The sequence below is a fragment of the Diadema antillarum genome, unplaced genomic scaffold, assembly GCF_040938485.1.
Source record: "Diadema antillarum isolate AM-2024a unplaced genomic scaffold, OU_Dant_1.0 seq00001435_RagTag, whole genome shotgun sequence".
Taxonomy (NCBI): Eukaryota; Metazoa; Echinodermata; class Echinoidea; order Diadematoida; family Diadematidae; genus Diadema; species Diadema antillarum.
The window spans coordinates 481,363-499,657 of record NW_027272185.1 but is presented as its reverse complement, the minus strand read 5'-3'; the positions used below and the strand labels follow the sequence as shown (position 1 = coordinate 499,657).

The window sequence follows — 18,295 nt, the reverse complement described above, 5'->3', positions numbered from 1 at the left end:
GGAGTGCACTGTATGTTTATTTTCTAAATGAAATCTTTTAAAATTATGCATAATTGCATATTTATACCCACTTTTTCCCAAATACAACCTTGAAAGGGCAATGTGAAAGGGATTTTTTTGTTGCTCAATCACAATCCCTTAAACATTTATTTATTCATTTATTCATTTTTAATTTTTTGTGCACAATTCAATGGGGGAAAGTTGGGAATTAATGACATCAGCACCTCTGCTATTTGCATGGTTGTGACCAACTTGGCCTATCAGTTTCTGCTGAAACTCAATTATTTTTTAGATTTACACTTCGAAGTGCAATATTGAGAGAGAAAAAAAAGAACATGTCCAAGGTGTGGAACGGCTATTTACCACATGAATGTCCATAGACCCAGTCTTCAAAACTAGAGGATGGGGGGGGGGGGGGGGGGGGGGGGACAAATTTTTTTTTTTTAGGACCATGCATACAAAACAGTAGGGCCTACAAGCAATGCAGTGTAGATCATTTTCAGTAATGTGCATGCAAGAAATACCATTACTAGTAGAAATTAGTGCAGTAGCTATACATAAAGAAATATGAATTCAGTGCTTTAACTACAGTGTATAACTGCGTTACAAAGGATAGGGGAAGGCATCAAATCAGTTAATTTCTGTGATTTCTGAGACTCGCACACTGGCCTGACTTGATTAAATTCAGTTGTAATCTTTGAATATTACATGAATTGTGTTTGTCTTTAACATTTCTACATCTTAATCCTCATTGAATTTATATAATATACAAGATTGCTAAATTGCTTGCTGCCACCCTTGAAAAAGAAACAAACACACACACAAACATAACATTTGAGGAAATTGTCAGCATTCCATTATTTTTGAACGACTGAAATACCGTACCTAAAAGGGATTAAATGAAAAAAAAAAAAATCAGCATTTAGCATGACTTACGAAATTTCTCTCATTTGCTCAACTGGGCACATTGGAAGCCTAGGGTTCCCCATACTTTTGGCAGGCAGCTATAGGCCTACATTGTAGGTGCCAATTTATTGCGATATCCAGAAAAAAAAGGAAGTTTGTTTGCAGCACATGCACTAAGATGCATAAGAATTTCTTCCGAGCATAAAACAAACATAAAATAATGCCTCCGGCACCCCTCCGTGGCGGAGGCATAAAAAATTCTTAGATATGCAGACAAAAAATAATTAAATTTGAAGTGTAGACTGAGACTTAGTACAATTTAACACGGTAGGTGTCATGTTTAAGGTGACTGGAAGAAAACATGGTACTGTAGAACCACATTCACAGCATGAATCTTTTTGTGAATTGGAGCTAATAGCCTTTCTCACTGCATGAAACTTTCATGAATTGCCACTGACATTCAATGCTTTGTGTATTTCTAAAGCCTTTTCGCAAATCTTCGCTCTACGCAAAGTCACCCAGTTTCACGCACAATAAAATTTCTGATACAGTAATCTAAAACAGCAAACGAGGCCAGTAAAAAACAATTAAAGACAAAGCATTAATGGAATTAACATCAATTTAGTCCCTATCCTCATCTCCCCCACCCCCAGCACAAAATTGGGGGGAGAATAGACATTATAGGCCCTACTAAAAACTTTTTAAACCAAAAAGCTTGTCCCCACACTATGTTGCTGCATCAACAAATCTTTTTTTTTCCTTCTAAAGAAAGATAGTTTCAATTGATTCTTACCATTTCCAGCCCTTGAAACCTACAAATGGGTAGCCTATATATTGTAGATTTGTACCGGCTACCGTACCGGTACTTAAAAATGACTGGCAGTGGAACTATCACTGTGCAGTAGCTTATCCATCAGGAAAAAAGAAAGAAAAAAAAAGGGTGCCCTCTTCACTTCGGTCTCCCCCTTTTTTTCAAGGAAAAAATACTCTAACGTTAGACAATATATTAGAACTAGACGGGTCTAAAACACTGGTAGAAAAACAATATGAGAGGATAGCATCTCCTAAATCTTCTAGATTATAGTCCTTAGCCTAGGTTTGATCATTTTACAGTTGTAGTTCACAGGGGACAGCAGCATCACATAGAATCTAAAATTTCTAGTAGATACTGCATAACAGTTATAGGGTCTAGATCTATAGTTTTTCTATACCAGTGCCCCAGTGGCTAGTGCTGTGGAGAAGAATATCATGCAGTGTAGCAGGGCAATTTTGCCCAGAGTAGACCCTCTAGCTAGGATTAGGAACTCCATGGATTTAGCAATACTTAATCTACCAACCAGTAACATATCAATATTTAAAAAAAAAAAAAAAAATGAAATCACAGGATGTCAAATTCAACAAAGCACAAAAGGAGCAAGAAGTCAAAATATATACCTGGAAAAAAAAAAACAACATTAGTCATTTAGGTTACACGTGGACGGTGTCTTAAGGTCTATGTCAACAGTGCTCGCACATAAATAATACAGTAACACGAGGGAAAGACAGCGGGGCGGCGGCCGCCCAGCATCAGAGAGTCGAGTAGCCACGGCCACCCGCCAATCCATCTACTGCAGCTCGTACAAGTTGAAAGCACTCAGGTGGCCGGCCGTGGAGATTCATGCTGATGACGACTGCCCTGGCCGCGCGCGCGAAAGAAGTAGCCCAATTTGCATTTCCACACAGCTCATTAGCATATGACGGCCACTCCTCCAAAATGGCGACAAGCCAGTACCAAATCACGAAAAGCACGAAATCCGAGCCATGGTTAACCCGCTTCGTTCACCATTATCAAAGAACAAATGGTCACGTCATATCGCAGTTCATGGGCTCCTCATCTAGATGTTTCCGCTGAAAGCATGTTGAATTTGTTACTGACCGATAGGTAGACATATTTTCTCCAGTTGACTTCGAAGACGAGAAACATCGAGCAGAAAAGTTGCTATCTGTTAGAAGTAATCCTGTATTGAACATATGGGAAAGGAAGAGAACATGTTCGACCATGTCGACAGGCTACTGTACTACGCCATCAACTTACACTTTCTTTTTCTCCCTGAACTGACAAATCTCGATCGCCTGTCCAGCCATCGTTCATTCTACAGTCCTATGAATCTTGAATGAGGAGTTTAAACCTCTCACGGCATCATTTTCGTGATAAAACAACCCAATTTACCCCAGTTTCTTTGAACCAAATTTCAGAAGGGATGCCTTATCAGCCTTCAGTGTCGGTATACGCTCGACAGCAATCCAATTCTGCAACTGGCCGCTTACTAAATGGCCGTTTATATAGAAATTCTGAAGCGACCAAGGCTTCTTATATGATGCCAAAACAATGCTGAAAACTAGATCCAAACACAGATTCTAAGTAAACTTTATTACTTTGTCTATGAAAGGAATATTTCAGAGCAAATTTGAGAGGTTTATACGTTGTAGTTCCACGCTTTCGAGGTCCTTCTAAATGACGTCATCAGAACGCAACGCCCTATAGTATGAGCATGCGCAGTCGTCACACGTGACTAGCAGATTTGTACGAGCTATATCTAAAATAAATAGGGATAAAAATTTACCAAAAATAGAACGGGAACAAAATTGACATGAAATAATATATAACAATTTTCAAAATATCTAATGATTAATATTTTTGACCAACTTATTATATAATTTACAAAATACCATAGTCAGATGAGAACTAGTAACTTGCCTCTTACTGAAGTTAAAATGGCAGCTCCCATGTACTCGTCAAAGTGTCTCGTGCTCCTCGCAAGGAATGCCCGAATTTGTGCTTCCTCCAGGGTGTTATCAAATGTTAAGCTTTGTGCTCCAGTGACACCCAAATGTATGCAAGTGCTTTCGGCCTACCAGGTACTTTTTCTCCATGTTTGCTAGACAGATATGATGTAAATTATTTATTAGGATCATAGGCCAAACCATCAGACATCACTCATCAGTTGCACTGCAGTTCGCTCGCGCTCGCGCTCGGGGCGCGCCCGGTGTTTTATGGCATTGGCTGGGCGCTCCATGCCATGACCTCCAGCATATGGTTATTGTACATCACAGTTGTTACTGAAGAACGAAGAAGGGGTGATACATATACAGATTTGGTTTGAATAGGCCTGGGGCTGCAGGTTTCCAACTTTTGTGTGTGTGTGTGTGTGTGTTTGTTGTGACATGATTTAAATTAGAAACCTCTTAGTCTTATGAAATATTATGAATTAACAACCTATTAACAAACATGATAGGGAAAATTCGTGAGTGATTTATCGCATCTTAATAAATTTTATAGAATAAAAGTGGCAATTACGAATTACAGTAGCCTGTCGTTAATTAAAATAGGAGGTGCAAGGTGTAACAATAATATCAATAATTATATGTATGCTGTTACTTCACCATGCTACTAGTCTACCTAGTATTGTGAGGCCCTAACACCGTTAATTTGAAAAAGAGTAGCATAGACAAATAGGTTTATAAAATTAAAAGTAAAAACGAAAATTTACTGTCAAAGGAACAATAGGCGTTTTCACATCAGCCCGATAAAAATCCAAGCTCGAGATATTTTCCAATTTCCCAAGTCAGAAAATAGCGCGCTATTTCGAAACATCGGGCTGATGTGAAAACGCCTAATGAAATTATCACTGGTATCAGAATGAGATGATGTCATTTGTGAAGTGAATGAGCTGAGGCATCTTGGTTTTTGTGTGTGTGTGTGTGTGTGTGTTTTTTTTAAATAATAATATTTTCTTTTAAATATTTATGCATGGTAAATGGTATTGTCATCTGACTTGGAAGAGTCACATACAGGCTGTAAATAAAGAAGGAAGGTTAGTATTCTTTTTATATTTTATTGCGACACATGTGTCCCCCAACATCTTAAGCTGAATTGTGGAACACTCTGCCAAAAATCGTAAGGTAATTTTATACCAGGATTGGCAGGAAATCTTTCGGAAATAAACTAGATCTTACTGTAACTGTAATAGCAAAACACATTAAATCTGTGTAGGCCTAGATAATGTTCCAGACAAGGTACAACAAATCAATAGCATTATTAAAGCATTCTGATGCATATTTATTTGTTCATTATAATTATAACACATATTAAGGGACCAACATCCACTACGAGTACTACTAGCACTTGTGCCATCTCTTGGTTCTTTTAGCAACCTCATTATGTACATTATTACCATCAATTGTATGTTCAATGAAGCTCTTTTTTTGATAATTTTAGATTGTATTAACATTTATTCATTATGTATTTGATGTGTTTTTTATAGATTGTTTAAACTGTGTGTATCTATTAATGTTGATGTTATTGGGTGATTGTTAACACAAAAGTGTAGTGTTTAAATGACCATTATGTATTCAAATTTTCTTTTACATATATGTTGTTATAAACTGAAACTTAAATAAATCAAACTCAAATGTAATTCTTAGAGGAATTCACAGTTTATTTGGTCTTGAAATGGCTGAGATATCCAAACAAACGATTCTAATAAACTGTGACAGACCACCACTAATAATATCCAGGATCTCTTTGATTTACCGTTTTTTTTTTTTGGATATCTCAGTCATTTCAAAGCCGATTTTCATCAAATATACTTTCATTTTCCCTTAGAATTGTATGCTCGGTAACATTTCATATGGTAGTTTCTAAATATCTTGCTAAATATTAAAAGCTGAATCCTCACCTCAACCAGTACTATACCATCCCTTTAGCTGGGCTGTGGGAGCATATTAAACGCTTTGCGTTCAGGTTAGTTGCAGTTAGGGGATCGGTATTTACATAGCCCTGTCGCTGTACGCAAGTGTGTTGTGCCAAATTTGGTTCCTCCAATATAGTAGTCCCTTTCACTGCCCAAATCAATGATTTTTCTTGATTTGGTCAAGCATAAACAGTTGAAACCCTTCCGGAGACTAGTATGACAACTGATCCATAATATTTTTGACCTGTGCACAAAGCTGTGCACAGGTTCCAAATCCTTCAAGTGTAATTGTGGGTTTGGAACCTGTGCGCAGGTGCAATCCAGTGATCAATGAGACATTTCAAGCTCAATGTGATGTACTGTAGTACATATTGTATGTTTATACAATCATTTCTCATTCATATATCTGCATTTATATGTTCACTTCATGTAGAAATTGACACCTCACACATGCAACTCACATATATGTGTGTGTACGTATCATGTGTGTACGACCTATATCTGTATATAAGATGCACACTTTTATTTTCTTTTTCCAGAATGTGACCCATGATATCGGGAGCTTGCAAAGGTTTACAACGTCAGTAGTGAGGTGGGATGATGTGTCAGACCAACCAGAGAAGAAGGCAACTGATTCTACGGGGGAGGCTACGGAAGCAGAGCTAATGCAAGCGCTAGATTACCTTGAAAGTGATGGTAAGAAATGACCATGCAAGAATTAGGTTGATATTTTGTGATTTCTATCCTACTCTGGAATATCATTCATTCATTTCACTTCAGGAACTTCAGCTGCAGTGTATCATGAAGAACACATACAGTGTATGTTAAGTGGATTATATTAGCTTTATCTTGGAAATGTGTTCAGGAGTTGTAGATGACACTTGTGAAGATAATCACACAAATTACTTGTGAGCATGTGACAATTAAACTTCAATGTTTTGATTGGTTAATAATGACTGGCATGGAGAATGGGGAACTGTCAGCCCAGGAAATCTTGATGCATAAATATGAGTTTGGAAAGAGAATAGAGCCATTTCTTCCTGTATATGCATGTATATTCAAACATTTCTAAAGTAGAATTTTGTATTTCATATCATCTCTTTTGCAGAATACTTTGAAAAGTATGGCAACAAACCAGTTTGGGCAAACTACAAGAGGAACCATAAAGGAAGGCTTGCCCCAACGGTAGGTAAAATTACAATTCTCCGTCATCAAGGTGACCTTAATAAAGGTGACCTTAATAAATGGAGAAAAATTGGCCGTAGAGGAGAACAGAAGTGTTATCAAACTTGAACATGAAATAAGAAAGGTACAGAATTTCAATACAGTGCACTCCCGTTACAATGAACACGGTTATAACGAAATTTCGTTATAACGAAGTAAATCTTCTGGTCCCAAAATTATCACCATTAAAGTCTATGGTACAAAATTCGCTTATAATGAACACGGTTATAGCAAAATTTCCGTTATAACGAAGTCTTTTCCGAGCGCCACAGACAAAGAAAAACAAAAGAAATGTGCTCCGTTATAACGAAATGCGAATTGCTTTCGAAAATGCGTAGCAGAACAAGCATTTATAGCGTCTCTGCATGGGTGCACGCTTCACACCACTGTGTGTTCGCTCCTTGTGTCACGCACAGTTTCTGAGGGGAACTTGCGTTTATTATTGTAATACAGTTATCCCATCACATTTCACATAGCTTTTCAGTGTATGATGAGTATTCAGCAAACATAATATGATCTACAGTGTATATACGTGGTTCCTTGTTTTCGTTATATTGTATTTGTTCGGTTATAACGAAATTTCGTTATAACGAAAGAAAACTGCCGGTCCCGAGCGTTTCGTTATAACGGGAGTGCACTGTATTTCATGTTTTGCACCAAATATAGTGATTTTGGTTGCAACCACACGCAGAAAATTGGGCCAAGTGAGGTCATCATCTCACAACTCTGCCATCGATGAGTGTGCAAGATTGTCTTGAAATTCATGTATTTGGTTGATAATTCAGTAACTGCCACCCTTTCTCCTTGTTGAGTATTTTGCAACAAAACTTTTATGCAGATGATGCCACTTTTCATTTCTAATTTGATTTGATGCAACTGTTCATGTCTAATTACATACTGTCCTTGATTTGTGCTACCGAAAAAAGGTGATACGGTAATCTTTCTGTATTACCAGTTTACTAGTCTTGACATTTGTCTTGTCTCTTTTTCTTTGCAGAAAACCAGGAAGAAGTGCATAGTAAGTAACAAGTGTTGGGTATTTCTAATAAGGGTGCTCTGTTTGAACGAACACAGTTGTAACAAAATTTTCTTTACAACAAAGTAAGGATTCAGGTCCCAAACGTATTATCACGTACATCTGAGGCTCAAAATTCTCTTCGGTTACGATGAAATTTTGTTATAACCAAGGAAAACTGTTGGTCTAGATGACTTTGTTACAACAGGAGTTGCCTGCATCTCTGAGTAGTGGCATGAGCAATGTGTATACACTTTGCGCCACCAGTTTCTTCAACATTACCATGGTGCTGCTAACGTGCGATGTTCTGTGTCATGTTTTATGCCCATATTTTCAAAGCAGTTTAACCCCCTAAAGGACCACCCTTTAGATGAGTTTTGTTTGTTTTTTGTTTGTTTGTTTTTTTAATGAAATCCAAGTAAGCATGCTGAATATGTGTAATGAAGCTCCTCGTTTTCATGTACAATTTAATGATGCTGTGTTCTGTCCATCTTTTCTCCAGAGAGGACACGGTGAGAAGCAAAGTGTATGTGGCAACCCTTGCCCAATCTGCAGAGATTCAAATCTCCTTGTGCACTACAAGGTCAGTCCTTTTACTATCTCCTCTATTTTTCCTCCCAGTTGTTGTGGCTTTTGTGGGTACCTAGCCTTTGACAGGCTTTTTGCTAAGAAGATTAGCTCAGTTAAATCTGAAAATGTGCATTGTTGTAGCTTTTGTGTGTCTGTTTTATTAATAATAATAATAGTAATAAAAGTGGCTACTTGTATAGCGCACAGATCCACTTTTCAGTGCTCATGGCTTCAAAAATGAAAAGATATCATATATTTACATTCATATACATATTCAAGCATTTCAACAAAGAAGAAAATGGTAAACAAAAACAAATATATACTACCAAATAAAGAATACAACATATACCAATTAAAAATCCAATATTGATCCAACATTGATGACATACAGCAATTACAGTCCTCAGTATGAAAGGAACAGATAAGTTTTAAGTTTGGATTTGAATGACTCTGTCGATGATAGTTCCCTTAACTGAGGAGGTAACTGATTCCACAATTTTGGTCCCATAACGGAAAAAGCACGATCACCATACCCATGGTTTACTCTGGGTGTTTGGAGTAAGAATGTATGTGATGATGAACGTAGCCTTCGTGTCAGATTATATTTTTGAACAGAATTACTTATGTATATGGGGGAAAAAGAATGAACTGAATGATGTACTAATAACAGAATCTTGAAAATAATCCTTTTTTCTACAGGTAACCAATGTAAGGAACGGAGAACTGGTGATATGGAATCAAACTTATTAGTAAAAGTTAACAATCGGGCGGCAGAATTTTGCAACCGTTTAAGTTTTGTGACATCTTTTTTTGGAAGATTACACAACAATGAATGCAAAAAATCCAACCGAGAAGAAATCAAAGCATGAATAAGTATCTCAGCTGCAGATTAAGACAAATATTTCCTTATGAAACTTAAATTACTCTGTTGCAAGAGGAAATCTCTGGAATGTTTCTTCTTTTTGAATGGGGTGTGCCACCTTTAAAAGCTTGCTTGGTCAGGTGATTAGCATGATGTGGCAAAACAGGGAGCTGGTACGGCTGTGTGGATAAGACCGCAAGCTCTCATTTGTAGGGTTCCAGGTTCAAACTCCATGTCCCTTGGTAGCAGCACTGTAGTCAAAGCACTCTGTTCTCATTTCTGAATCTTTCATTGGGAAGTGGTAGCTCCCATTCCTGTGATGTGCTGTTGCATGTGGGCATTTTATTACTTTCCTTCTGGCTATGTACAAAGAATTGTTATTCAACTCGGTGTGTATCACTTTTAGTCAATCTACTGAGACAGATGTCTAGTATGTCATCGAGTTAACGTTAAGACGACCTTACAATGTACCTCCATTATGAAGCATGCTTCTAGTCTGCCTTTGAATACATGTACACTATTATTGAACCCAGTGGCGGATCCGGAGGGGGGCGCAACCGGCGCACCCCCCCCCCCTCTTTAACTTTCGTGAAAAACAGAAGAAATAAAAAGAAAAAATGAAATGAAACCCGGAAGTGGCACCAGAAATATTAGTCACGCCCCCCCTTTACAGAATTCCTGGATCTGCCCCTGAAATCCATCACTTCTACAGACTACATCATGTCTCTGAGTCACCTCATGTTTCCTTATGACACTAATGAAAGCATTCCCGAGGAGAGATTGTATACTAGTATTAGGTAATTAGAAATTTGACTTCAATGTTTTGCAAGAGACCCTACATTTCCTGACTTGGTGTTGCGCCAACATCCCTGCAGTTCACAACTACAGCTATACCCAAAGAGTTATAAACTCCAAATGAATTGCTGTTTAGAGAGAAAGAGATCTACTCGCTAGGCTGATGTATAATATGGTACATGTAGTTACAAGTTTGTTGTGGCCAATATTTGTCATCCATGCACTTAACCCTAACTAGGCCGGGGGGGGGCCTCTGAGGCCCCCCCCCCCTCGACGTTCCGCGTGATGTATCGCAATCGCAAAAAGCTATCGCCGCGACGTTTCGTGACTTTTTCCTTTCGAGTCTCCTGCATCTTTTGACACCAAATTTGCGACGCCTGGGCGCGCGGTTCCGAATTTACACATAAATATGTACATGCATGTCAGACCAAAAATTGCTCAAAAACGTGAATTCGTGTACAATTTCAATGCAAACTGTGCTTACAGGCAAATTTCATAAAAGCATTATTTTGGTGTTTTATTGATTAAAATCAATGAATAACATATTTTCTTGTTCGGAGTGATGTCGCGGACAAATTTCATCGAAAAAACAATGAAAAACATAAAGTCGAAAAAACAATGAAATACATTTACCAGAAATTCAAAAAAACAATAAAATACTTACGAATTTTTTCTGATATCACAATTTCTTTTACTACATTTGCTAAGGACACTAAAAAGAATGTCTACACAAAAAATGTGCCTGTTTTGAGCTTTATTTAGTGATTTACACAAAATAGTCTGATTTCATGGATCATTATGCATAAATTAGCATAATTTAGCATAAACGACAATTCTTTTGAAAATTAACTTCATGGTATTTTAGATTACATCATAGGCAATGTGTGTGCCAATTTTCGTCGGAGCCCCCCCCCCCCCCCCCCCCCCCCCCCCCCCCCCCCCCCCCCCCCCCGGCTCTATCAACTACCTAAATAGCCCTAGGGTTAAGCCCTTTGAGCACTCAGGCAGAGTTAATTGAGGTATTATAAAACAGTATGTTACTGATTTTATTATCATTTATGCCTCAAATTTTTTGTTTTTGTTTTAACTGTTTCCTCACAGAATGTGAAGCTGTTGGAGCAGTTCATCTGTCCACATTCATGGGACATATACTCCACCTTCCGGACAGGTATTTTAATGCTCATATAACTCATGTGTAGTTGAGATTGCAAGTAATCATCACTGAAAGAAACAATAAAATTTTGTCTGTTGGTTTTTGTCTTTTGTATTTGTTTTTTACTTGAGCATGAGAAAATATGATACTTGTACACATCAGTGCCTGTTTAGGCATATCTTTTTAGAAAAAAATGACAGTCTGAGAAATGTAATTCCACTTGCCTTTGTCAAGTTGAGCAGTCCTACAGCTTTGAACAGGATATGTTACTCTCTGAAAGTTGGAAACAAAATGTATCCTATTAATGTTCACTGTGAAAGGAAATACATGTAGTAAGGAAAAAACAAGGCAACCACTACCATTAAATATCACTGAGAATTTCTTAGAGTAGCCATTCAGGTAATTGAATAATTATAGGAATAGAAATTGTGGGGAGTTTGATATAACTGCCATTAATATGTTAAGATATTTAAACTTTTGATGTATTTGTTTGTTTTGTCACACAATTTCAATTAAAACATGAAAACTGTGTCCATGAAATGGTGTTAGAACACCATAGTACCAGCAGTTCATCAACTTTACATGTCTGTGAGATCTGGAAAGATTAGATCCAATTTCCTAACATGTAAAGCATTTCCGATAATCCTTCTGCTCTCCACCCAAATTTGCTTGTATTATGTTCAGTTAGATATTTATCAAAGCAGAATAGCAAGCATGAAATTGTGCATATGCACCTTATTTTGTTAGTTTATCAGTGAGTTAAGAAAGTAATGATTGATAATTATGTATTGTGTCTTGAATTCTTAGGGCATGGTGCATTTGCTGTAAAAAGTGATATTGACGAAAACACAGTGTACATGTACAGTGCACTCCCGTTATAACGAACACGGTTATAACAAAATTCCAGTTACAACAAAATAAGAATTTGGGCCGCAAAATGATCCACTCTTATGTTTTTTATTGTTTATTTGTTTGGTTATTATGGAATTTCAAAAGAAAATTGCCGGTCCCGAGGACTTTGTTATAATGGGAGTCCACTGTATTGCAGTGAACATATCTTTGCCTTGTACAAGATTATGTAATGTGCAAAGCTAATACAACATATCTTGTGTTCAGCTAATCACATACATTTCAAAAGACCCCACCCCGGGCAACATGTTTATCACGCACTTGTAACAAAGGTTCGCGCACTAAGCAAGCATTCATGCACTCAGTACGAGACGCCCATTGGCTAAAGCAGTTTTTCATTCTGCGTGCGTGCTAATGTAGGGAGAGGGGTGGGGAGTGGGAAGGGGGGGTCGGCTAAGACACCGAGTAATGGCGCTGCCCATGCCAAAAATACACATAGCGCGTCACAGAATCGGTCAATACAGCTTTATTACTGATCTATGTGTATCAAAGTGCATACACAGCCTAAGAATCTCTACTGGAGTTGACCATTAACCGACGAGCAAATGCCTCGATGCAACTATTCACTGACTGGTGCTTTTTGTGGTTTCAAATTTACCCAAGTTGGCAGCGAATGAATCGAGCTACCCATGAATCCTCACGCTAGCAGGTCCTCAACTCCTATAAGCTTATGCATCATGCCCCCCCCCTCCACCCCTGCAGTGATTTGCAATGAGGCATATGTATTCCAAATCAAATATGGTAGCTTCCTAATGATTGTTGCCATTTGATTTTTCTTTCCCACCAGGGGTATGTCAACAACAGTACAAAAAGCTGTGTGCAACCATAGAGAAGGCAAAGCAGCATGGTGAGTGTACGAGTGGACATTGCTAAAATCAGTCCTAAATGGTCATGTTTTTGGTTGCCTTAGCATTCATATATACGCCCAACCTGTATAAAATACATTCCATATGTTTTTGCTTGACTGAGTCAACATTTCATAAAATGTTGCAGTGGTGGATCCAGAGGGGGGCGCATTGGCGTGCCCCCTTTTTTTTTGTTCAACAAAAGAAATAAAAAGAAAAAAAAAATGGGGGGGGGGGGGAGGCGCCTGCGCCCTCTTTTAATATTGTAAAGGCGCCTCCCCTTTACGTAATTCCTGGATCCGCCCCTGATGTAGTGAAGATGTTGGATGGTAATACTTGACTTCATCTAAACTAGTCAATGTACTCGTGGAGTGCTGAATCAGCCGAAGTGGGGCATGGGGGGAGGGGGGGCTATGATGAAGTTATCGCAGTAGTTTGGTATGTACTTACAATTTAAGTGAGAACTCCCCCAGAAATGGTCAAGGTCACGGGTCAACGGAGGTCAAATAACTGTTTTGCGCTACTCCTTGGTCCGATCTTGGCCAAACTTGCTGGAAGCATAAGTAGGCCTACACCTGGGAAATCCCCATTGAGGATATTTCTGGGGGAGTCCCCATATAAGTAGGCCTACACCTTGGAAATCCCCATTGAGGATATTTCTTGGGGAATCCCAAGGAGTAGCGAAAAGCAGTTATTTGACCTTTGACCCCAGTGACCTTGACCTTTCCAAAAATGAACCCCTCAAGAGAAATTTTGCGGTGAACCTGCATCCACCCACTAAGTTTGATGGAGATCAGACCAAGGACCTGGGAGGAGTAGAGGAACAAACAGACAGACAGACAGACAGACAAATGTTAATCACATTATAGTATGATGATATTGCACATCATGTGTGCCAGAACTTTAATTTTTTGTCTTTTATTAGCTCACCTGAGCCGAAGGCTCAAGTGAGCTATTGCGATCGCTCTTCGTCCGGCGTCCGGCGTGCGGTGTCCGGCGTGCGTCGTGCGTAAACTTTTTACATTTTCATCTTCTTCTTGAGAACCCCTTGACCGATTTTCACCAAACTTGGCAGGTAGCATCCCTAGGGGGATAGGATCTCAATTTGTTCAAGTGGGCACCATACCCCACCTGGGGGCCCCTAGAGGGGCCCAAACCCCCCAAAATGAAGGAATCTTAAAAAATCTTCTTCTCTAGAACCAGAAGTGATAGAGCCAAGTTAATACTATGAATTAGTACATTGATGACTGCAGTTTCAAGTTTGTTCATGGCGGAATCAGGGGTGCCCCCCTTGGGACCCAGGGGAGGGGGGGTGGGGAGGGGTCCTAATGGGGCCCAAATTGTACATTTTCATCTTTTTCTTGAAAATGCCAGTATGAATTTTCACCAAAGTTGGCAGGTAGCATCCCTAGGGGGAAAGAATCTCATTCTCATCAAATGGGCACCATGCCCCACCTGGGGGGCCCCAGGGGGCCTAAATTTGGACCGAAATTGTAAATTTTCATATTTTTCTTAAAAACCCTATCACAAATTTTCACCAAACTTGTCAGGTAACATCCCTAGGGGGATAGAATCTCAATTCCATCAAATGGGCACCATGCCCCACCTGGGGGGCCCCAGGGGGCCTAAATTTGGACCGAAATTGTAAATTTTCATCTTTTTCTTAAAAACCCAGCACAAATTTTCACCAAAATTGGCAGGTAGCATCCCTAGTGGGATAGAATCTCAATTCCATCAAATGGGCACCATGTTCCACCTGGGGGCCCCAAGGGTTCCCCCCCCCCCCCCTCCTGTAAGGAATCTTTGCAGATTTTCTCCGGAACCAGAAGTGATTGAGCTAAGTTGATACAATGAGTCAGTATATTGATGACTGTTGTTTCAAGTTTGTTCATGGGAAAATCAGGGGTGCCCTTTCTACCCCCCCCCCCCCCCTTTCCACCCCCCTTGGGACTCAAGGAAGCTTGATGGGATTTGGGGGGGGGGTCCAAATGCGTGCCTAAATTTTCATCTTACTGAAAACAACATAATGAGTTTTCACCAAACTTGGCAAGTGGCATTCCCATTGGGATAAGATTTCACTAAGTTGGCTCCATGCTTTCCCTTGGGGCCCCAGGGGGTCCAAACCTCCTAAATTAATGAATATTCAATAATGTTTTTCTCTAGTTCTAATCAAAAGTGATAGGGCTTTAAGTCTTCCCCCCCCCCCCCCCCCCCAAGATGCATAATCCAACATTCTATAAAGTACAGTGTACTTGGTAGGTATTTTTTACCAGTGTGATGGAATATGTAAATGGACACCATGCCCCCACTCTTCAAGCTACCCCCACCATAAGTTTCCAATGTTCTCAGGTAAGAGTCTGCAAGAATGCATGGAAGGTGAACTTGTGATACTCAGGTGAGCGTGTGACCCCCGGGTCTCTTGTTTTTTTCTATGCCTCCGCGCACGAAGTAGTGACGGAGGCATTATGTTTTTGGTTTGTCCATCTGTCCGTCCATCCTTCCGTCCGTAATCAATTTGTGGAGAGCGTAACTAAAGAACCGTTTGAGGTATCCTAATGGAACTTGGCATGTATATGTACGAGTGGGCAAAGTTGTGCCTAGCAACTTTTTTTTTTTTGGGGGGGGGGGGCCACATGCTCAAGGTCAAAGGTCAAAAGGCCAAGGTCAAATGCTCAAAATTTCACTATTTCCCCCATATCCATGCAATGCCCAAAGATATTTTCTTGAAACCTGGTGTATACATGTACTACCACATAAGTTTCGGGTCATGAGGTCAAAGGTCACGTAAAAATGTGGGAAATTTCACGTTTTTCTCCATTATATCTCAAAAAAATGGTTCAAGGTATCTTCATGGAAATTAGTGTATATGCATGTACTGACTGGCAGTGATTATCTAGGGACAATTTGGGGGTCATGGGTCACAGGTCAGGGGTCAAAGGTCAAGTTCAATTCCTCAGAATGTCACTACCTCCCTCATATTTATGCAATGCCTGCAGGATTTTTCTTTTAACTAGATGTATACATGTATTAATCAATAGAGATTCTCTCGGAAGTTTCTTGCCAAAAGGTCAAAGGTCAAGTGAAAATGCTAAATTTCCCTTCTTCCTCCATATCTCGAATGTGACGTAGGGTATCATCATGACACTTAGTACATATTTATGCATGTTCTACCTGACAGTGATTCTCTCGGGAACTTTAGGGTCATAAGGTTAAAGGTCAAGGGTCAGAGGCCAGGTCTAAATGCTATTATTTTACCATTTAATACTGAAATGACACTTTTTCTCCATATCTTGAAAATCACTCAATGCATAAACTTATAAAAGGGTTAAAAGTCAAGTAAAAATCCTTAAATTCCCAAATATCTGCACTCTTTAGCTGTTCATCCAATTAAACCTACAGTAGTTCAGGAAAGTGAACATTCAACACATTTGTGACAAATCTGTCATTTTAATATTTTGCCAATTATGTGAAACTGTCATCACACATTGTCAAAACATTGTACTATAAAATAGGAGAACCATGCATTATGGCGGAGGCATACCAGTCGCTATTTCTAGTTGTACATTGTACTTGGTCTCAGCCGAGTTCCTTTACATATTAAAGCAAACTGTTTGTTCCCTGATTGCCAACGTCTTATACAATTATGAACTTTACAAAAAGTGAGGTGCAGTAAACCATTGCGGTTGTGTTTTATTGTTGCAAATGCTATGTAATTCATAAAAATGATGAAAAAGTACATCGTGTACATAACATTTGATTTTTGTAAAGTGTTATTGCACTATGAGAAAGTGACTTTCTTTCTCTGGAAAATCCTTGCTGTCTTTCATGTTGTCTTACATTTCTTTATTTTCAGGCCTGATCCCGTATACTGTGCCATTCACCGAGTACAAGTATGAAAACTACTACCAGAACAGTGACGGGAATGCCCCGGACGAGAGGATTGAAGGGTCCGCTAAAGCATGATGCTCCCTGATTGGGATTTCCCAAGAAAAACTACTGACAGCCTGTATGAACTGGCATCTCTCGGATTTGCAGCACTTTGTTTCACATGCAAATCAGCGGTGACTGAGGTCAGGGCATGGGGAGAAGCAGTGTCAAAGTTGTGAAGGGTGGGTGAAGAGTTAAGTTTCATCATAATGTGGACCTGCATGGACTGTATACAAGACTGCGCATTGAGACAGGGACCAAAAGCTTCTCTTCTGTTTACCAGACCTTGCACATTTGATGGTGGTTGGCAGCAGATGACACAGAGCTAGTGAGGACTATGTTAACCCGTTGAGGACGAGTCCCGAGTATACTCGGGCAGGTGTCTATGAGAAATGTGTGTTGAAGCAAAATCAAACCATCCTCAACGGGCTAAGACAAGTTCCCCAGAAGTATGAGGCATCACAGGCAGAGCATTGACAATGACGAGACAAATGAGAACATGATGAATTTCTCGCAAAGACCCTCTGGTCCATTGTCGCAAGTGCTGTTGTGTTTGTTTGTTTTTTCCTGCGTCTGTAGGGATTCCAGTTGTTGCCTGGTCCAGATATATGGGCTGTAGACATCTTGTGTATTCCTGAGATGTCAGTCCAATACACACACGACATGTTTCTGGTTTCCAGGAAATGAAACTTGAATCCTGATGAATAAAAAATAGAAACAAAACGTGCAAAGTGCCCTCAAAGTGTATTATCAAAACACATACTATTGCGTGCAATTCCGTGGCGTGTAACACTGGTGTGTTTCACTAAAGAGAAGCAAATACCCAAATGCACATACACACACACACGCAGAGCTTCCATTCATGTCTACACAAAAACAGTTTATGATAATCAAGTTTATCATTAAATCTTCTTACACAGATTAATATACATGTACATGTAGTTTGAAAACTTTTCTGCAAAATGAAAAAAGGGCGTTCATGTATGAGACATTTCACCAGTATCTATCCAGTCCCCCCCCCCCCCAACACACCCACACACACCCACACACACCTTGGAGAACTGGCTATTTTATGCTTGTGTATCATTGAAGACTCACCGTCATTGTTTAGTACACATACAACTTTTATCACACTGTGGCCTCCTCTGGTGGCCCTGCCAGTGTTCCCCAAAGTTTCTCAAGGATTGCAATTAGCATCTATGATCAGTGTTTGCCTTGCTAATATTTGCAGATGAAAACAAAAACAAAACAAAACATCAGGTTTAGTGCTTCAAAATACACTGTAGTTCTAAATTGTGAGTTAGGGGTAAAAATAATCAACATGAAAATGTAAATCACTGTATTCAATGTTAAGTA

General features: G+C 39.3%; 2 protein-coding genes across 2 annotated transcripts in view; one reads left to right on the top strand and one right to left on the bottom strand.

Annotated features, from left to right (window-relative positions):
* The window catches only part of LOC139709445 (serine/threonine-protein phosphatase 1 regulatory subunit 10-like), a 35,600-nt gene extending 32,217 nt beyond the window's left edge, over positions 1–3,383 (bottom strand). The window contains exon 1 of the mRNA XM_071621410.1: positions 2,981–3,383. The gene's annotated coding sequence lies outside the window, so the exon portion shown is untranslated. The remainder of the gene's footprint in view (positions 1–2,980) is intronic.
* A 341-nt stretch (positions 3,384–3,724) lies between these two features.
* Positions 3,725–17,264, top strand: LOC139709443 (small ribosomal subunit protein mS40-like). The gene is made up of 8 exons (XM_071621409.1): positions 3,725–3,804; positions 6,179–6,335; positions 6,748–6,824; positions 7,861–7,881; positions 8,381–8,461; positions 11,207–11,273; positions 12,955–13,014; positions 16,866–17,264. The coding sequence occupies exons 1-8, from the start codon at positions 3,781–3,783 to the stop codon at positions 16,973–16,975; spliced, it is 597 nt and encodes a 198-aa protein (XP_071477510.1). The 5' UTR covers positions 3,725–3,780; the 3' UTR covers positions 16,976–17,264.
* The last annotated feature ends 1,031 nt before the right edge of the window (positions 17,265–18,295 follow it).